At 40.4% G+C, this 21,578-nt stretch overlaps 1 protein-coding gene across 5 annotated transcripts in view; it reads right to left on the minus strand.

Moving 5' to 3' along the window:
- The window catches only part of LOC143973958 (transducin-like enhancer protein 4), a 165,263-nt gene that overhangs the window by 24,627 nt on the left and 119,058 nt on the right, over window positions 1-21,578 (minus strand). For all 5 annotated transcript variants that reach the window (XM_077474887.1, XM_077474886.1, XM_077474885.1 and 2 more), the window contains 5 exons: window positions 21,221-21,350; window positions 16,820-17,010; window positions 14,463-14,539; window positions 12,804-13,053; window positions 10,866-11,113 (listed from right to left, as the gene is read on the minus strand). In XM_077474887.1, the coding sequence (XP_077331013.1) occupies window positions 10,866-11,113; window positions 12,804-13,053; window positions 14,463-14,539; window positions 16,820-17,010; window positions 21,221-21,350 (896 nt within the window). The remainder of the gene's footprint in view (window positions 1-10,865; window positions 11,114-12,803; window positions 13,054-14,462; window positions 14,540-16,819; window positions 17,011-21,220; window positions 21,351-21,578) is intronic.

Genomic DNA, 21,578 nt, shown 5'->3' on the forward strand with positions numbered 1-21,578 from the left:
AAAAAAAAATCGATTATTCTCTATGGACATGGTTCACATCTCCACTCCAAAATGCCTGAAGCTGAAACAAGTTCTGTTTGAGGCAGATTTGGGAGTTTTTCTCTGCTTTTTACATTGGTGAGCTTTTGAACTGCACAAAAAAAAAAAAAAAAAAAAAAAAAAAAACCACAAAAAAACTGGCTCCTAACTTTCTTTTTTTTTAGCTGGCTCCTAGATCAAAAGCAAAATTTGTCAAGCCCTGCTTTAACTGGTTAGCGACTGCCAACCATAGATCTACTGCGGCAGGTCTGTGCTAGATTACATACCTAGTACGTGATCTGCTGTGATTGGACACAGCGGGAGTCAATCAGCAGGTCCACCGATCGTTCATAAGGCAGAACACTGGTCTGTGAGACTGGAATGTTCTGATCCTGCACATGGATCTTTTTTACATCCCCACAGTTAGTAGTTACTGCTAGGGAACACATGTAACCCTTTGATCACCCCTTCCCTGCCAGTGTCATTAGTACAGTGACAGCGCATATTTTTTTTTTAAACATTGATCACTACCAATGTCACTGGTCCCCAAAAAGTGTCAGGTGTTCGCAGTCCCACTATAAGTCGCTGATCACCACCCTTACTATATATATATATATATATATATATATATATATATATATATATATATATATATATATATATATATATATATATATATATATATATATATTATATATATATTTTTTTTTTTTTTTTTCATAGTTTGTAGATGCTACAAATTTTGCGCAAATCAATATTCAATATACGTGTATTTTTTTTCCCCCAAAAAATACGTAGCAGAATACATATGGCCTAAATTAAGGATTTGCAAAATACAGGTCAATAGTTTCATGCAACTGATTTTTTTTTTTTTACAAAAAAAATCCAAAACATCCCACGCCCACCATTTCAAAAGACACAAGCTAGCCGTAATGTATGCCTGTCATATTGGCTTATTTCTCAGCAATAACTAGAAACCAGTTTTTCTTCATTATTATCAACTAGGACATCATATGATGAGAAAGCAAAAGAAACAGGTTTGTGCTGACCTAGAACATCCAGAAGCTAGTGGGATTAGCCATTTCAAAACATGTTAGACTCCCAGCATGTCTATTACACTGAGCTCAACTTAACCATTTCATGCATGTCTGTTCCATCATACTTGGAGCAATAATAACTCCTTGGTGCCAGAGTCTGCAATGAACAATGTATGAGCACTGGGCCACTGGACCTCAGAGTGTCCCATTTCCCCAAGATATTAAAGGGGTGGCATTAAATACTAGAATGGCCTAGGATAGCATCCAATATCTACAGCAATAACTCCACTACTGTCCAAAAAAACAAAAGAACAAACAAAAAAAATAAAAAAATAAACACCCCCACCATTGGATTTATGTTCATTGCAGGGATTTTAAACTTTTTTGCATATTCTTACCTTTTGATATTCTGAAGAAATAGTTTGTGTCCATGTGAAAAATTGAATGCGAGTCACTTTATAATTACCAATCAGCTGCTGCACTTGCAGGTATGTAATAGGGAAAGTGGCAGGGTTTGCATTCTTTTAGACGTGATTTCCCTTTGGGAGTACCTTGCCAAAAATGCAACGTTTGTTGCAGAGGATGCCCAAAATATGACTTGCATCCTAGGGCAGACTACTGGCAAAATTAGTAAGCCAATTACAAAAGAAAATTACATTTTTGGGAGACATCAACTCCTGTCCTCAGGGCCAACTAACAGGCCAGGTTTTATGTATTACCTTGGGGAGATGCAGAATAGAATTCTGCAATCACTGAGCAGCAAATGATATCACCTGTGATGTATTTCAGTTATCTTGAAAACCTGGCCTGTTAGTGAGCTCTGAGGACAGGGTTGATGACCACTGCTGTACACCATCTGTGTACAGAACACCTCCATGTAGCCATATTGCATTTTACAGAAAATTACAGCTCTGCAGATTGAAAAGGAAAGGTCATTTTTAATAGCATTCAATTACAATGACTTGTGTAACTATATAGGCTATATATTATTTTTTTGCTATTTTTTTCCCCCATGAAAGCGGAGTTAACATTTAAATTATCTGCTTGTAGCTGCTATGTCAGAAGTTGTGTTTTGTTTTAGATGTAATCAAAAAGTGCCATTTGGAACTAAGAACTAATGACATGATGATAAATTAGGACAGAGCATTTTGTAAGGTTACAACGTTTACTGGGAAAAAAAATACAAGCCTTATAATCACCTTCGGAAAATAATGCCATTGGCTATACAGCTCAGTGGTTAATGTAAATGTCTTTCAATGTATGGTATACCGGTATAGTGTACTGCAACGTATATTGAGATATAACAGTTCTGAGATCTGAACACTTAGTGAAAACGATCTATATCAAGTCATATCCTTTTTAGGTCTGCAATTTTTGACTCTGAACCACTTTAAACCAAAGTACCTGAGCCATCAGTATTAACCTGCTCACAGAGAGAAATCTTTACTAATCAGGCACCATGTAATTTCCCCTCTAGTATTACTGTTCACTAAGGGCAATCATTTTACAAAAAAGAAAGACAAATCAGCTATTTCATCTGCTGACACCTTTTTGCGTTCTGAAATGCCTGCATGCAAGAAATTGTGATGTTCATTGATTTGCAACACTCAAAATTACAGACGAGACAGTCAAAAATGCACTGAAAGACGGGAGCTGAAAAACACAAACCAATCTATTGACAGGACTGTCAAGACGAGACAGTTATGGATGGCAGAGCACTGATACGGGTTATTAAAATTATTAAAATTATAGTACGTGATCCCGGGTTTATGGCCCGCTGAGCAAGTGTACTTTCCTGGGGAATAAGTATCTATTGTGGATAGTTACGGCTTCTGAATTGGAGAAAGATTTCCAGGATATGCATCTTTTTACCAAGGCTAAACCATCGGGATCAGTGTACAGGAACTAATAAAGTTACATATTCACTTTGAGACCTTTTACCTTCAGGGGGTTTTTCCGTAAAATAACTGACTGAAGCACAAACTAATCATACCAATCACACTACGAACGCATGCCTGCCTAACACCTCTTTCAGAGGAAAAATATTCCCATATTTCCTCTCGTCCTTGGTGCTCCACTGCATTCAATTTATTATACAATGACATCTGATCTGCAATAATATTCTACAATTACATCACCACAAAGCAATACTCAAAGCTCCTAAAAAACACCACAAAGCATGTCCAAGCTTTGGATGCCAAGAGCAGCTCAGGGAACATGCTAGAAAAGCAGACACCAGTCCCTCCCAACCCCCCTACCCTTTTAATATGGTGTAAAGACCTGTGCAGAGCCAGACTAGTATATACTCAATAATATATGCATCAGTCTTCAAGAATATAAGTCTTTTAAGAACAAATACTTATGTATATTTGGCACTAGAGCACACTAGAAAATGTAGTGAACGACGTATTAATAACCTGCATTTTCCCATTCAAGTTCACTGGTTAATGATCTTTTAAATCGCATCAATGCCACTACAGTTAAACTGTATGCATGCCCAGTTTTTTTCTTGGATAGCGTAAGGGAACCCTATTTCAGAGACAACAGAAGTTAGAGAAAACCTGCTTAAAAAAAAAATAAATAAATAAAAAAAAAGTTTTGAATTAGAAATACACACGGTGAAGATGCGGTTAGGAAGCCCAAGATTCTCATATCACTTAAATAGAATGCATATCTATGTCTAGTTCACATATCAGCATAGCAAATTTGACGACCAGTGGGAGAGAAAGACTTCTGTGCTTCTTTGGTGTGGGTGTGATGTAAACTTCTATGGTGCAATGCAAATTTGTTCGCACCTTCACACCGCAAATTGCAACGTAAATTCGCACTTCACCATGGACAAAAACCTGCATCAAATTCGCACCACATCGCATCGCAGCAGTGTGAACACAAGTAGCATGTACATTACACGTTACCTGCAGTAAACCCTCCGCAAATATTTATAAAATGTTTTACTTTTAACAATTCCAATCTATACTGGATGGTAACATCCAGCGCCATCTGGTAAACGTCATAATTTTAAAGTGAATTTTAAAATGTAAATATGGGGTATACCAATTACTGTGGCAAAGTAGTCACTCGATTTACGTGAAGAAACATTTTTACTCTTTCATCCCCCGGGAGACCAAAAGTAATATTGTACTTGGTCCCACTCTAAACAGTGACCATATTTCAGAAAAAAAAAAAAAACCCTTTTGCTGGTTTAAAACTCCATACACACAGTTTTTTTCTGCTGAGTTTTTCCTTCAGTTTTACCAAAACCATATAATATAGGAGGTCAAACGTTAGGCGTTTAAATTTGTATGCAATCAGGAAGGCCCTTGCACTAAATGGTTTTGGTAAACCTGAAGGAAAAACTCAGCAGAAAAACGGATGGTGTGTATGGGGCTTTAGTTCCACCCCATTCTGTAGCCCAATTTATGGGCGAATCTGTAGGGTAGATACAGCGAACACAGAGTCCCTAACCCCCTCTCTAAGCTGACTGTTCTTTTACCATTATGATTGAACGATCAGCGCTGTCCTGATGGCACAGATTTTCAGTCAAAAAAAAAAAAAAGAAAAAAAAAGTGATTTGTGGCTGTCTATAAAATCATAGCTCAGGCAGATGGCTCACACAGTGCCACAGCACCAAGTAGACTTTCACTTTTATGAATAAACAGCGCTGTCTGACTGATGCAGAGTATGACACAGTTCCACAGCGCTGCCTGTTTATTCATAAACATGAAAGATCATGCAGTACTGTGGGACTAAAGTGACAATGAATATTATTATCATCATCATTATAATACAGGATTTGTATAGTGCCAACAGTTTGTGCAGCGCTATACAACATGACAATACAGGAGGAACCAGATCCGTATTGTCCAAAAATAACCTACACACATCCACTACTGTAATCTACTTTTCATTGAGAGAGTTTCTTACCATTTTTCTGCCTCCTTCAAACATCCTCCGTGAGCTCCCAAACACCTCGTTTTTCCCCTTCTGTTTCACCTCTAGCTGAGGTCATGTGCATTGCGCTATACACAAAAATCCCATAGACCTTAGTCCATCTCAGTTTACATATTTACACACTGTGGGACCTTGGAGAATGAACGTAGCCATACTGTGACAGAAAGACAGATCACAGCAGCAAAAAGAAAAAGTAATATGTAGATTGGAGGAGGCAGAGCACAATAAAAGGGTATTTTTGGTTTAGGAATGCATACTTGAATAGAATATTTTTTTTTAACCAGAGTTTAGGGTCACTTTGCGAGATCTATTTAAAGCCAGACTGAATGAATGATTTAACCCTAGAGGACCAGTATAGAACTGTGGCAGGTTGGCTCCCCTGGGCAAATTGCCCTAACTGTACGTCGGCCACTTTAAGACCACTAGGGGACGCGTGCCAGCCAGCTGTGATGTCTGCCGGGCACCCACGATCACTCCTAAAAAGAGAGAGAAAGAACATAGATCTGTTAATGTAAATAGACACATCTCCATTGGCAGGAGAGAGGAGACAGATCTGTTGTCCATACCAAGTATGAACAGTGATTGGTCTCCTCCTCCAGGCATTCCCCCCCAGTTAGAATCATTACCTAGGACATACACTTGACCCCATCCCTGCCAATGACATTTATACAGTAATCAGTGGCTATTTTTAGCTGTGATCGCTGTATAAAATGTCAATGGTCCCAAAAAGTGTCAAACGTATCCAATCTGTCCGACAATGTCGCAGTCCTGCTAAAAATCGCATATCACCAGCATTATTAGTAAAAAAAAAAAAAAAAATGCCATAAATATATCCCCTATTTTGTAGACGCTATAACTTTTGCACAAGAAATAAAAACTAAAGAGGTGATCCGATACCACCAAAAGAAAGCTCTATTTGTGGGAAGAAAAGGACGTCAATTTTATTTTGGCACAGCGTTACACGACCACGCAATGGTCAGTTAAAGCGGCGCAGTGCCGTATTGCAAAAAAAAATGGCCTGGTCATTAAGGGGGCAAATCCTTTTGGGGCTGAAGTGGTTAAACAGCTACAAACATTCCAGGTAGATTAAAATAAAAAGGTGTGCAAAGTTATAGTTCATTTTATTGAAAGCCCGATTAAAAAAAGCCACCAGCATGCTGCAGAGGACGACACTTGCTCCCTGTGTGACAGCAGTGGTCTTCCTGCAAAGGCCTTACATGTCCTCCTGCTGAGCCATACAGTAGCTTTCCCATTGGCAAAGTTTATGCTCCCGGTTGATTGGGGAATTCTAGCTCTGACACAGTAGGGGGGCAAACCTCAAGAGAACACTGCTTCCAGACAAACAGCACAACTTTTTCCTTTCACATGCTGGCAGGGAACAGGCTTTTCTACTCAGGATGTGACCAAGTGCTGGGTATGCAGGAGATTGCCGCTCTGTGTAATCCGGCGGTGCCCCCCCTCCCACTCAGACAGCAGGAATCGGCGTATAACACACCATTTAACCCTGGTTTTCAAGGGGGGGGGGGGGGGAGGTGGGTTATACACCGATAAATATTTACATACGGTCAGATGAGCAACTCCAGTGTCACTATGGTGGCATTTTAAAAACGTACAATGGCTGGCTACTCTGATATAACTGTATAGTGATCACTGCCACATCAGTACAATGTCACCAAACCAGTGAGTCCAGTCAGTGTCCCTAATCACTGCCACCCAACTCTGTATCCCTGATCGCTGCCACACCAGTTAGTGTTCCTAATCACTGCTACACCAGTCCCAGTGTACCTGATCACTGCAACAAGAGTCATATTGTCCCCAATCCCTGCCACATGAGTCAGATTGTCCCTAATCATTGCCACACCGCAACACTAGTCAAAGCCCCTGATCACCACCATACCAGATACAGCAGTTACTGCCAAACCAGTTGCAGTGTCACCACAGCAGTGTTCCTTATTGTTGCCACACTAGTCCCCAGTGTCACCAACAACCAGTGCAGCCAGCAACAATGTTCCTGACAGCTGTATTGAGACCGGACTGTTAATTGACCACCTGTCTGCCTGGCCTGTTTGCTGACCATGTCTCTGCTTGTGGCCTGAACTAACTCATCTACATGACTATGTTCCTGAAACACACCAATCCTAGCTAACCCCTGCGGACAACTGCACCCCTGGAATCAAAGGAACTCCTTTGTTGTAACTTTCTTCAGTCTCTTGTATTTCCTGGCCAGTGAATATGGATTTCTTGCATTTCTTGGGGCAACCATGTACAAGTAGGCTAGGCTTGCTTGGCTTTTAGGAATGGGGGCTGCTATATGGGACACTACACTAAGCTATATGCCCTGACCACTCGTATAGAAAGAGACTATTGCAGTACACGGGTTTCGATACAACTGGTTGATTTGTATGATACACAAGATACAATGTCCGGTATATAAACAGTCCAAAAAGTCTGACATGTGGTATCACCATGCTTTAGAATTACACCCAAAACAAATGCGGCTACTCCCAAGTATGCATGTGTTGTGTGTTAGAAATAGCTTATTAAAAATTTACAACTTTGTATAAAACAATGTGGTTGTAAACCCCCTCATACTCATACTCAGTGAAGTGACTGGCCTCAAATATACAGAGATGAAACAAATCCTCCTAAGTTTTACTTGTTTATCTGCCGTCTTTGCTTGTCTACAACCCTTCAAAAAAGCACAATTGTGATAAAATCCTTCATCTGTCAGAAGCAAAGAGGAAGGGATGGACAATGTGTCTTGTACAAATGTGTGGGAGCTGACTGCAGGAAACGGACACACCCCCTTCACATATGGCACTGGAGTGAAGGAAGGATACAAAGTTGTGTTATGACTAGACAAGCTGTGTGCTGAGCTCCCTCCCCTGACACAAATGTATCTCATGTGCCAGAAAAAAGTGTCAGAATTGACTTATGCTGATAACAGATAATAGGCACCAGAGAGAAATGACACTTCATGTATGTGATTTTTTTTCAGCTTTCATGACTGAGGTTTTACAACCACTAATTTTAATTTTTCTTCATTTTCCAAAAACTTGTGGCAAAACAATGAAGTCTTTAAAAGACTCATCATGCCCCATAAAAATTACCTTGGGTGTTTGCTTTCCAGAATGTGGTGAATTTGTGGGCATTTCTGCTGCCCTGGTACACCAGGGCCTCCAAAAATGCGAAATTCATAAAATAGATGAGTAATTTATGATCCTTGAAAAGCCCAAAAGTGGTCTTTGAATTTTGGACCCCTCTAAGCATTCAGCCTGTTAACAAAAAAAGTCTCACATGAGGTAACCCCATACTCTGGAGACAGAATGTGTTTTAAGGTCAATTAGAAGTATTCCTATGCTGAAATAGAAAAAAAAATTAATTTCTTAATTAAAAAAAAATACATTTAAAAAATAAATAAAAAACCTCACCATGCCTCTTATTAAATGCACTGGACTATCTACTTTCCAAAAACAATTTTTTTTTGGGGGGGGGGGGGGTGGGGGGGGAGGAGGTTGGTGCTGTTTGTACCGTCCTGGCATTTTGTAGAGCCTCAAGAAATTAGATGGGCAGTCAGCATTGATTTTCAAATATACACACCATAGTTGGAAGACTACCTTTCATACAGACTGAATACTACACTGATTTGGGTTATGTTTAACCAAAGACATGTAGCAGATTATATTTTGGCTTAAAATGAGGGAAGGTTATTTTTTGAAAACTTTTTACAGAAACAAAGAAAAATGTAAAAAAAACACAAAAAAAAAAAACATTTTTTCGCTTATATAGCAAAAAAAAAAAAAAAAAACAGTGGTGATTAAATTACATCAAAAGAACGTTTTTTGTATTTGGGTACAGTGTTGCAAGACCGAGTAATTGCCAAATGAAAGCACAGAAAGCAGAATACTGGCCTGAGCAGAAGGGGCACATGTGTCCAGTATAAAAGTGGTTTATATATATATATATATATATATTATATATATATATATATACATATACACACACAAACACACACACACACACACACACATATACACACACATATATACAAAAAAGATCCATCATGCTTCTTTATTCCCCTATTGGGTACTTTGCCAATCTTTCATTTCCAAATAGCACCTGGCCACAAATTCCTGAGAAGAGCAGGACAGAAGGAAGAGGCTGGGGTGTCCAGGAGACAAATGCCTTTAACTTGCTTTTATCAAGAATTGAAACCCACTACATGATAAGCAACATTTTTTTTTTCCACATTGGAATCTGTGTCCAACGCCAATCTCACTTATAGCGAATATATTTTTTTCAAGATAACTCAAAAGCAAGGACAACTGACACAAACAATGCTTATCAAGTTCATTGATAGATTTCAGATATTGCCTCCAAAGCATACAAGGAAAGAAAATGTATAAAAAAAGGCCGGAAATGTGGTAGACTTTAGATAAGTTACTGCTGTCATTGAGGTCAGGGGACAGAAGCATAAGGTACTTTGAAGATAATGCTTGATACATTGGCCCTGAGATATAAAGGAAAAAAAAAAGACTGAATGGAGCAGACAACTCAGCGACATGTTTTATAGATGGATCACAATACACAAGTTGAAAGGCAGCGCTGCACAGCGAGAAGGCATTTAGGTCATTGTTGGTTTAGCCTGACAGAATGCATATCACAGAATGAAGTACATTACAGGTAAAGCCAATATACCTTATGGTTAGGATGTGAAATACAGAAGCATAAAAACACTGCATCTAGTAGAGCCTGCAGCTGTGCTATAACCTATATCGACATGTCACAAACTATAGAATATCCTATTCTTGTATATTAGCAATTATGGTTGATGGCCAAATCTAACCCTAAAAAAATACTCCCTGGAATCACCAAATTAGGAGGGGGTGGGGGGGCTCAGGTGCTAAATAGCACTGCCACTGAGCATCGGTGCAGTGAGTGGGATAGAACTGCTACCAACGTGAATGTGGGATTAACGGGATTGCCAATGACAGCAAAGCTAGGTGTTGTGGTTACTGGCGCCAATACTGGGGGTTATATTTGTGACCAACGATGGTGTTCATTTTACTTCCACTTTTTTTTATACAACTGAGATGTGTTGATGCGCATTGCTTTTAAAAGGACTGACATAATTTACACAATGCACCTCAATACTTAAGACACACTGTTATTGTGCATATCCCTAAAGCGTTGTGCAGACTTTTGAAGTGTTGGGAGCAACACTTGAGGCCCTCTATAATATTCAAGTTTATCACCACTGACCTAGGGGCCTTTTTCAGGTGCACATAAACTGAAATAAAAGATTAACACAGGTATAATACATGCAAGCAACACAAGTAGCAGGCCATTTAATAAAGCTATAGTAGACATGTTTGACCAGAGAGGTTCACATTAAAGGTAGATGCTCATTTTAAAGGGAATGTCTATAACCAATTTTAGCCTTTGGTTCTTGGGTATGCACATGAAAGATTAACGACTATAATTAATCATAAAAGTATATATGGGCAGCCATATATTTTCATTACAAATACAGGCTGTGCATCCCAGTTTTACTGTTCCTCCCTTTCATTGCAAACCTACAGCATATTCTCCTCAGACTGCCTGCAAAACAAACTTTTGATGCCGCTTGCTTAATTTAAATCAGCAGTCTTTCAGCAGGGATGCTGACTCACTGCCTACATGTAACTATCAGATAATCTACAAAGCAATAGGTTATGAAAAGATGAACATGAAGACGTCAAAAATTATGTTCAGGTAATCAAAAAGAAAAAACAAAACAAAAACAAAAAACTCAAAATGTGTACTTCAACAAGCATTGTTTATCCCTTTTAAATGTTTATGGAGCAATTATGTACATACCTTACAAGAGTCTGATTGTGTAGGTCCCACACTGCAATGTTGCCATCACTACAGCAGGAGAAGCAGACCTTGGAGTCAGGGCTGATAGCCAGAGCATAGCAGGCAGGAGCAGATGATGTCAGCTCTGCTTTTATACGTGGGGTGGGAGCTGCCAGGTCCCATATGGATAACGTGCTGGCTTCCCCACCGACAATGAGAGTGCGCCCATCAGGGAGTAATCTGCAGGAGCGGATGTAGTTATCTCTGTTCTGCAGAGACAAAAAGGCACCGAGACGTGAAATCGGTACTTTAGTTAAAAACTATATAAGCAGCATTTACAAAGCCTGTCGTCACTTTCACATACAAGTGTTTTATGGATTTACTTGACTAAACATGAGTTGTTAAAGAGTAAAAACGATTTCAAAATATCTTTTGCACTTCCAGAAAAACAAGCTGCGGCAAAAGATTCTCACGGGTGATGGGTTAAACACTACATTGAAAAGCTCTAAAAAGCACAAACATTTCCTCCCGATTTTAATGAGCCATTTGCAGTTATGACAATGATAAAGTGGAGTAATGCCAGACAATTACATGACATTAGACAAGTACTTAAAGTGGATCTAGAAAATTTAGTGTTGAGATAATTCATCTTAATTAGTATCAAAATGTGAAGTTATAATGTCAACCCAAAGTTTTTAGAGCTCAACTGCACAACTCGTTTGCAAGACATACAGTTCAGAGGGGAAGTCAGAATGACTAATACTAAGTGAGAAAATGTAGGATACTCTGGGTAAATTTGTAAAAATCAAAGTCAGAAAATAAAATGTAGGCAAGGCCCACAGCAACCAAACTCCAGCTAATCATTTACTAGCGCAGCTAAGAAATCGTAAACATTTTTCTTTCAGCTCTGTGTCTAGATGTTCCCATAATGAAAGTTACGGTGATGATCAAAATGTCCCCATGGTGGTCAGGTGGTCCCACCAGGAAAAGATGATGGATAAGGCAGCAGGAAGGGGGGCTTCAGCAGATTCTTCTGGGTTTTCAGTGCGAATGATATTTTACTATCAATTCCAGAGCCCCCATTAGTGCTGTCAATAAAAATATCTAAAGCATCCTCTGTTTGAAAAATTTTTTTTTTCCTTATTTATAAATGGATTGTGACATTGCAAGCAGATTTTACTACATGTCCACCTGAGAGAGCGAGAGCTCTCATGCTCACACAAGGGCAAACTGTGTTTTTCCATGCAAGGAGAGCAGGCAATAGCAAAGAAAAGGGGTAAGCAGCTCAGGTGCTGCAGGTTGGGAAGGGTAAGCCAGATTACTATTGAGAAGCCTTCCAAGCAACTTGCTGCCCTTCAGCATCTACTCCCTATTCTCATACTACCTGGCATCTCCAATTCCATGCCCCAATTACCCTCACCACTGACTTCCCTATGTCAATGGCCTTCCAATTGGTATGAAGTGTCAATACCCCTATTTTATGCTAACATTTCTAAATGCACCAATTTTAGGGTCATGACAAAATCAAATGAATTGCTGGGCTGCACTTTCTTCCTCCCATCCTGTTTTACTGGGAACAAAAATATTTGATAATTATTTTGATTGCAGCATGCACAGACTACAGGCTAGCCGTTAGTATAAGTGAATATGCATGCGCCAGTACAGGTGCTCAATACCATTGTGTTGTTTTAGCACAAGAATAGGACAGTTAACACACGTAAAAGCATTCATCTACCGGTGCCTTCATGGCTACTATGGATGTCTGTAACAGACAGTAATGTATACAGAATACTTAAAGCCACATATTAAGGGCCATCTCATCAGGATTCAGATTGGCTGCTAGAGACATTTTTAAGAACTATGCAGCAACAAAAATGACCCAAGCTTAAAACGTCAGCATACACAAAGAAAACCTACCACAAACTAAGCTTTGAATTTTTTTACCCTCTTTTCACTTACCAAGCAGTCCAGCTGAGAAACAGGGCTTTTATTTCCAGGGTGACTAATGTCCCACACTTTGACGCATCCCTTTCCACCAGTGTAAACGTGTCTCGTGGGGTTGCTGATTGTTACAGCACAGACCACCTCCCCGTGATTTAAGGTGTTAATTTGCCGTGCATGTCGAGGAATTCCTGGGCCAATAAGAGCATCAGGAGGGAATGGGACAGGCTGCATCTGCCCATCGGCACTTACATGGAATGAGTACGCTCTATAAATAATAAAAAAATATATTTATTAATGTTGGTAAATATGCTTTAATGTATAAAAATGTATTATGATGAAGTCAGTTAATACTTTGTACCAACTTTACTACTATAGCATAGTAATATAGCTAAAGAAACTCCCAAAAATAAAGGAGAAGTCTCAATATAGAATGGCACCTAAGAGATGCATGTGCCAAGTACTACCACCACACCCTGAATTTCAAGGTCCACTCCCCACACACTTCTGCCTTCAATCATAATGGACCGAGTGTCTTGCTTTGTAAAGACAGATGTCAACAGTGTACTGCACCAATAAGAAATTTTCAAAGCAAGCCCAAACCAAGAGGACTGGAGACAGATCTGCTCATAGACTTGGGCAGCAACAGATACATAAAAACAAACACACGCAGGTTGAACTGGATGGACCAGTGTCTTTCTTTCAAGACAATTATTTATATGCAATATATTTATGCTTCCTATCCCAGTTCCACCAAAAAACACAAAAGTAACACTCTGCTTTAACAAATCTGCAGACAGCATGCACAAAATAGGGAACCAATTCTAAATGCAATTATAACCATGATAATTATTTTAGCAAGGTGTCCCCAGAACACAGTGTTTCTTCAAACTCACGTAGGAACATAGTTAAACATCTTCTATAGGATATTTGTAGAGCCAGTGGCAAAACAAATAATGATTCTAATACTCCTTTGAGTACAGCCCACTTTCAGCATGCTCAGTGATGTAAAGAGTCAAGTCTCAACATTTGGACAGCTGCAAAATGGTCTGCAATTAGGTGCCTCATTCTACAATTACACAACACAAGTTCTGACAAACTAGAAAATTATCATAATTTAGATCAAATTTATATTGCCAGTTACTTTGCAATTTACCAAATGCGAATATATACACAATCTGGCAGGATGTCATGTCCATTGACAATATCGAATAAGTCCAGCAAAAGGAAAAAAATCATTGATTTTCTGACTGACATTTCCGCCTTGTAAGCTCTCATAAGGAAGCAGAGCTTCATTACAGCTCCTCATATTTTCATGATATATTCTTACCTAATCATATTTTAACCATCATAACCCTCTTGAGCATTTTGCAGCAGCTCTTATTTTGATTTATAAGCAATTCATTGGTGTTTAGCACCGCAATTCTTTAAACAATGCATGCCATAAAAAAAAACCTAAAGTCTCCCTAAACCAAGAACACATTTGAAGAGCTGAAAGAAAAAAAAAAAAAAAAAAAATCACACACACTTCCTCCTATAGGCAGACTGACTTAAAGCCACACAATAAAAAATTATTACATTCAAAAATCTTTGTCGACTATTTTATTTTAAAACAAATTTACAAAAGAAATGATAGTGAATACAATGTGTGTTGAGAGGTAACTATAAACTACTTACGGTTTCCCGCCTGGGATGCCCGTCAGATTTGGAGGGATTCCTGGAACCCGCATATGATGATGTGGATCAAAGCCAACCTAGAAATTTATTGAAAATAGGAATTACTTTCATAGAAAACTCAAACACAAAATTCAAAACAAGTAGGTATATGTATTCTGCTACGTATTTTTGGGGGAAAAAAAATACACGTATATTGAATATTGATTTGCGCAAAATTTGTAGCATCTACAAACTATGATATATATATATATATATATATTTTTTTTAAAGGTAGGTAAATGCCTAAATTTGATTGTCAAATAATAAAAGTTTTCTCCGTATGGCCTGCGATTTAATTGGCCATCACCCTACTTATCCACTTTTAACCGTAATTTTAAATTTTTTTGGTTTTGGGACAACAATCACCTCCTGGTCAACAACATGCAAAGTTTTGGAAGGTGGGTGAGGGTTTGTTCTGGCAACTATTTTTATATGATCAGGTTCTCTGAAACATTGCATAAACTAACAGGTAGAAATATTTCTAGTTTCTCAAAGTATTTAAGCTACTTTCGGATATCACAGGAATACTCCTCAAATCCTGCACTAGCAATTCTGAACTTACAAATTGATGATGATTTGCCAGAGAGCCTGGCAGAGACCATACACAGCACACTGCATCAAATTGGTCTGCATGCTGTCATCCCAGAAGGAAGTCTCTTCTAAAGATGCACAAAGCCCACAAGCAGACTAAGGACATGGATTACTGCAACCATGTCCTGTGGTCTGAGACAAAGATAAACCTATTTGGTTCAGATGGTGTCAAGTGTGTGTGGGGGCAACCAGGTGAAGAGTACAAAGACAAGTGTTTTGCTTACAGTCAAGCATGGTGGTGGGAGTGTCATGCTCTTTGGCTGCATTAGTGTTGCCGGAACTGGGGAGCTAAAGTTCACTGAGGGAACCATTAATGCCAAGATGTACTGTGACATACTGAAGCAGAGCATGATCCCCCCTCCCTTCAGAGACTGGGCCACATGGCAGTATTCCAACATAACCCCAAACACCTCCAAGACAACCACTGCCTTCTTAAAGAAGCTGAGGGTAAAGGTGATGGACTGGTCAAGCATGTCTCCAGACCTAAACCCTATTGAGCATCTGTGAGGAATCCTCAAAATGGAAGGTGGAGGAGTGCAAGTTCTCCAACATCCATCAGCTCTGTGATTTTGTCATGGAGGAGTGGACTACAGTGGCAACCTGTGAAGCTGTGGTGAACTCCATGCCCAATAGGGTTAAGGCAGTGCTGGAAAATAATGGTGGCCACACATAATATTGCCACTTTGGGCTCAATTTGGCCATTTTCACACAGGGGTGTACTCACTTTTGTTGCCAGCAGTTTAAACATTAATGGCTGTGTGTTGCGTTATTTTGAAGGGGCAACACATTTAGGCCCCTTTCACACATGCGGACCATATGTCCGTATTTCATCCATCCATTTGCGGATGAAATACAGACATATATGCATTCCTATGGGATAGCGGTTGTCCGCAGACACCCGCTATCGTCTGTCTCCGCAGACGGAATAAAATCCTATTTTGCTATCCGTCTGCAGAGCGGATTGGATGAACACGGACAGACGGTCCGTGTTTATCCGATCCCCCATAGAGGAGAGCGGAGATCTGACAGGGCGGTTCCTGCAGTGTGAATGGAGCCTAAAAATTAAAAAGGTAACTTGTTTAAAATGGTTTAGTCAAGTAGAGCTACTATAGATGTCCACAGAGCATGGAGAAAAGAAGCAACTAAAGACATGGAGGGGGGGAGAATGTATTAGAAAGCTCTAAGGTGCAGTTCCCTGCTGCAATATTCTAAAGGTGTCTGGTGTCCACATAAAACAAAAAGCTTTAACCATTAACCACAATATTTTTTTTTAATAATCTTTACAACACATGCTGTTTTTGTCCACTAACATGTTATTTGTAAGGTTGAAGGCTGGGTGCAAACTGCTGCGGTGTCAGACATTGCATGTGATTCGTACCGCACCGTTGTGCAAATCACAGATTATATGGCTTAATTTGCATCGCATTTGGACCAAAGTCGTGCAGGACCCTTTTTAGTCCACACCCGAATCAGATCACATGGGTGTTCACACCCATGCGATCTGATTCCTGTCCAAGTTGACAGGTCGCACTGATATGTGAACCGATCTGGGGGTGTCATTAACTTTGTATGGACACCTGCAGTGGATTGCATAGGGCAGCAGGAACTGCCTGCGAGTTGAATGCGATGCGGGAACCTATACATAATTTGCACAGGTTCTTGCATTGCAGCAGTGTGAACCGGCCCCAAGCGGCAGCACGGATGCTATTATCATACAAGGCTCTTACCACTGGGGATCGACCATAAGCTGCGGCAGCAGCGGCTGCTGCAGCTGCCGCACTCATCTGTGGAGAGATGTTGTGAAGACTGGCATAAGCTGCTCCTGGACTTGTCAGCTCCCCATTCATACCAGCATGTGGCACTATGCCAAATGGTGTTGGATAAGGACATGGGACTGCCATGGGTGCCCTAAGGCCAGCTGCATTAAAACAAAAAAAAACAAAAAAAACAAAAAAGAAATAAAGTACATTAAAACAGTGAATTAGCAATAAACAGGACATATATTTTATTCAGATTATGTTTAAACCCTTAACAGACGTCTTTGAAAAAAAAAAATATGCCCTTATTTCTATACGTCATTACACTTTTTTCATTTTTACCATCATCATATTAATTTGAATTTTAAAGACTTATTGCTCTTAAAAACGACATGTCATTTATGCAAGTAAAGCTGGCATAATAGTCACCAGTATTCCAAAGCGACACAGGTATCTGGCCCCCAGTACTTTACAACTGAGATGCCAGCAGCACAAACCTTTTGGGCCCATTTTAAAAAGGTCCCGACAAGCCCATGTATTTTATTTTACATTAGGAGACTGTGCAGCAAGAGGAGTGGTGGGGGGCAGGGATGCCAGCAGGAATACTCACTGCTTATATACCATTCTCACGAGACGTAAAAGGCTTGTTGGTTACAAAGCATATGAAACCATGCAATTTTGTAAGCAAAATTAAATTAAATCCACAAAAGAAATATATAGGCTGCATTTATATAGCACCAACAGTTTGTGCAGTGATTTACAACACGAGGGCAGACAGTACAGTTACAATACAATTTGGTACAGGAGGAATCAGGGGGCACTGCTTGTTAGAGCTTACAATCTAGAAGATTGCTGACCTATTGAAAAATGCTGGCCATCTGGCCACCTGCAGCGTTTTTAATTTTTGAGTTGCAAACTCAAACCAAGCACATAGAAAGAGGTCAGATCTGTGTACTTGTTCACTGTGTACTTGTTCTGGATCAGTAGATACTGTATCTGTATCCACTGGATTAGCCAACAGGCCAGGCATTTTCAGAAGAAAAAAAAAAAATAATGATAGCCTCTTTAATTTCCTTATAAAAGGGGTCGCCAAACTTTCTAAACAAAGGGCCAGTTCATTGTCTCTTAGGCTTTAGGGAGGTCGGACTGTGGCCATCGGGAGTGCATCATTGCCACATGTTATGAGGGGGAAGAAAATTGCCTCATCTTCGTTCTCACTGGGAGGAAGAGTGGCCAACTGTTGGTGTCAGCAGGAGAAATGGCATCCCCTTGTCAGTTGGCAGAACAGTGTCTCGTATCAGTGGGAGGAATAGTGCCCCAAGGGACGGATAAAAGAAAAAGAAAAATTCAGACATCACTGGACACTGGTGAATGGACAGTAGTGGACCAAAGCGTCTTTAGACGGGAAGTAATCCCCTAAATAACCCCCTCCCATACAGTAAGTACTTCATTTTAGTAGCAAGCACTTAAATGAGTTTCAAACCCTCAGGGTTTTTCACCTTCATGCATTCTATGATTACTAGAAACCTGAGGAGGAAACTTCCTTAATTCCAGCTTGTAACCGTGGAACACTTTTGCGGTGACTCACTCGTTCTGCACCACTGTTCTACCACGGTATGCAAATTGAAGCAGTCTTCTCACCAAACTATAGAGTGGGTTCATCCCCGGGTTTAGAAGAGTTTTTCTGGCCCTGCAGCTTGCCCCTGGCTCTAGTGCCCTGTTGGCAGCAGAAATGCCTTGATGCTGAAATACCTGAGGAAGTCCCCAAGGTTTTAAATGAGGAATGCCTAGTCCTTCTCTTTACAGGAAGAACTCTTTCCTCTGGAAATCTTTTAGATATTTATATTCAGATCATTACCAAATGTTCCCCATGGAGTGGGAAAACTGCCAACAACATCTTACAGGGAGGCTCAGCTGACCAGTTTTTAAGCCACACAAGTTTGCACATGTGAACAGACAGGAGATCCAAATGAGAAACCCACTGTATAAAAACAGGGATATCTGCCCTGTTTTCAGCAAGATAATCCACCTGGTAAGACCCATCAGGCTTTCTGACCTGATCCTTTAAGGACTGGCAGACACCAATTGCTGCGACAGCTGGTTGAATAGCTGAACTGGGCAAAGAAAAGGAAGCCTTTAATAATGATGAACTAGTTTGTCAACAGGGTTTTTCAAGCCCTGTGTGTTATCCACTGGACAAGTTAAGTTCTTGTTTAAGGAAGAGACTGCCGCATCTATGACTGGCATGTTCCATTTCTTAAACTTTTCCTCCGTGAGCTATAAAACATCTTCGGAAGAATGAAAATCCTGTCAGGATGTTCTCAATCAGCATGCACCGCCTGTTCCAACAACAGCGGGTACAAATAAGAAAGCCTGTGCAGCCTGCGGAGGCTTCAGGGACCCCAAAGAGGACAAGGGAGGCTCAGAAACCTCTGCAGGAGGCAACTTAAAGGCAGAACGAACCATCTCGGTAAGAGTCTGGAACAAAAGCCTCTGAGACAGAGGACGATACCAACTGGACATCTTCTGGCCGAAATTCCTCAGAAGCTGACTCATCTGCCGGGCCATCTAAATCCTTAGCATCTAGCTGTTCCCCTTCCTCAAACCATTCCTGCTCCAAATTAGGAGGCACAGGAGAAAGGGGGATCTGTCACGCTTCTTGCCACCCAGCAGGATGTAGGCAATCATGTGCTCTAACCCGGCTAGGGCTGAGGACAGTTCATCCCTTGTGATAAAGGGTGAAGCAGCAACGTTGACGCTAGGCACAATCCCAGACAAGTGCAGTAACTCAGATTGCCTGGGTTATGACTAGGCTCCTCAGGAGCTACTGACGACTTAGGAGTGCCTTTCCCTTTAGTGTTAACCCTGCTTCTCTTTTTTGGAAAACATTGCAAGCCACCAAAGGAGTACCTGGGTTTAGTATTTTACCCCAGAAGTGAGATCCTTTAGTAGGGCTCACCAAGCCCCTAGGCAACAATCTTGCTAAACACTTTAGCCTGCCAACCAACACATAGTGACTCACGTGACCCCGGTAAGGAGGAATGAGGTGCTATAAGGTGAATGATACAGAGTAGTAGTGTGTACTACTCTGTGTTCCACAGCTGTCCCCTGGAAGCGCCGCAGGTCAGCCATTTACCATCGGGATGCTCTGCACATGCACACACGTGCATGGTCATGGCGGACACACACAGCTGTGTACATGCAGGAACGAAACCTCGTGCGCCTTCTTAGAGCAAAAAAAACAAAAACAAAAAACACTGAAGTATTTCCTGTATGGGAGGTGTTATATAGGGGATAACTTCCCGTCTAAAGACCTTTGGTCTACCAGTGTCCATTCACCTGGAGGTGGAGTATAACCCAGTAATGAATATTAGCCTCACTCTGTCTCCCATGATGTATGAAAAAGAAAAGGGCTGCATCTGGCCCCCGGGTCACAGTTTGGAGATCATGGTCTTAGAACGTGTTTCTTTAATGCAAAAATGTATTGCAACACTTTTTAAACTATGGCATTCCTGAAATTTTACTTTGTGTCTATGAACAGAACATAGAAGCGAGAGGTCATTAGAGATACAGTATTACCAACCTTACTTTTTAAATTGTATTTTCAACAAGTCACAGAATATAGCTTCCTTACAAATGAGAGCAGCAATTTCATGAAGACGGCACATATTATAGACACCCATGGGAAAATGTGCCCAGTCTATTTCTATATATATTATGTAAAATATAAGTTGGACCTTCAGGTGAGGTTCGTGTACACAGTTCCTTAGGGCTGTTCACCACCCAGGATACTTCTACTGCAGGTATGGTCAGGAAGCCTATACAAAATCAGACGGGCTGCTACTGTCCGCAGTTGTTCACCTGTTATCGCACACAGGGTGACTGCCTATGGTTAGGATAGACTTGTGCCCCTGGACACAGATAGCTAGCGTTCAGGTGCGGACATCCCTCCCCAACTTCAGATGATCACTCCATGTGCAATTACATGCAAACAGTGGCAGAATGTCCTTGATTTGTACATGCTTCCTGTCCGTGACTGATCAGAAATACCTGGCTATACCACCCACAGAAATACATCCCTGATGGGTCACGCATATGATCTTTTCAAACCTTGTACAATTTTTCCTACAGCTTGAAAACCATTCAGCTAAACCTTTGCATGCACACCTTTTACTGTGCCAAGAGTAGATACTATAAACAATCAGATAATCATCTTATATTAGGGTCACTTTTAGGCAGACTATGCATTCTAGGAATCCCATATTTTGGCGACAACTTTATTTGTAAGTTATACTTCTGTGCCATCAATTCAACATCAACACAGTAAAGAACATTTTGATAAAAAGCCCAGTTAAATGGGATGCATCTTACTTAATGGATCAACACCTGGCGGCTTGCCAGGAACAGGCCGCAGTCCAGTCGAATTGCTGCCAGGTGTGGGCGCATCAGTTCGCGGAGTAGGCGTGTTGGATTTAGAAACAGGAGTTGTGGATTTCTCATTCTTCCAGGAGGTGAATAAAAGGGGAAATAAAAGGACAAAAGAGATCAATCAATTCAAATTCCTGTCTGCAAACATGCTTGTCTTTGCATAATAAAAACATGTAAGAGTTACATCAGCTCCACACAGGCAGCAGCAAAATGAATCTCTAGCTGAATGAAAGGATACAACACGCTAAATGACTTGAATCCTCCCAAAAGTAAACAACTTATTGACTCTATGGTTTACTCT

Source organism: Lithobates pipiens, unplaced genomic scaffold (assembly GCF_037356315.1).
Source record: "Lithobates pipiens isolate NorthernLeopardFrog02 unplaced genomic scaffold, aLitPip1_a1.2 Scaffold_13, whole genome shotgun sequence".
NCBI classification, from domain to species: Eukaryota; Metazoa; Chordata; class Amphibia; order Anura; family Ranidae; genus Lithobates; species Lithobates pipiens.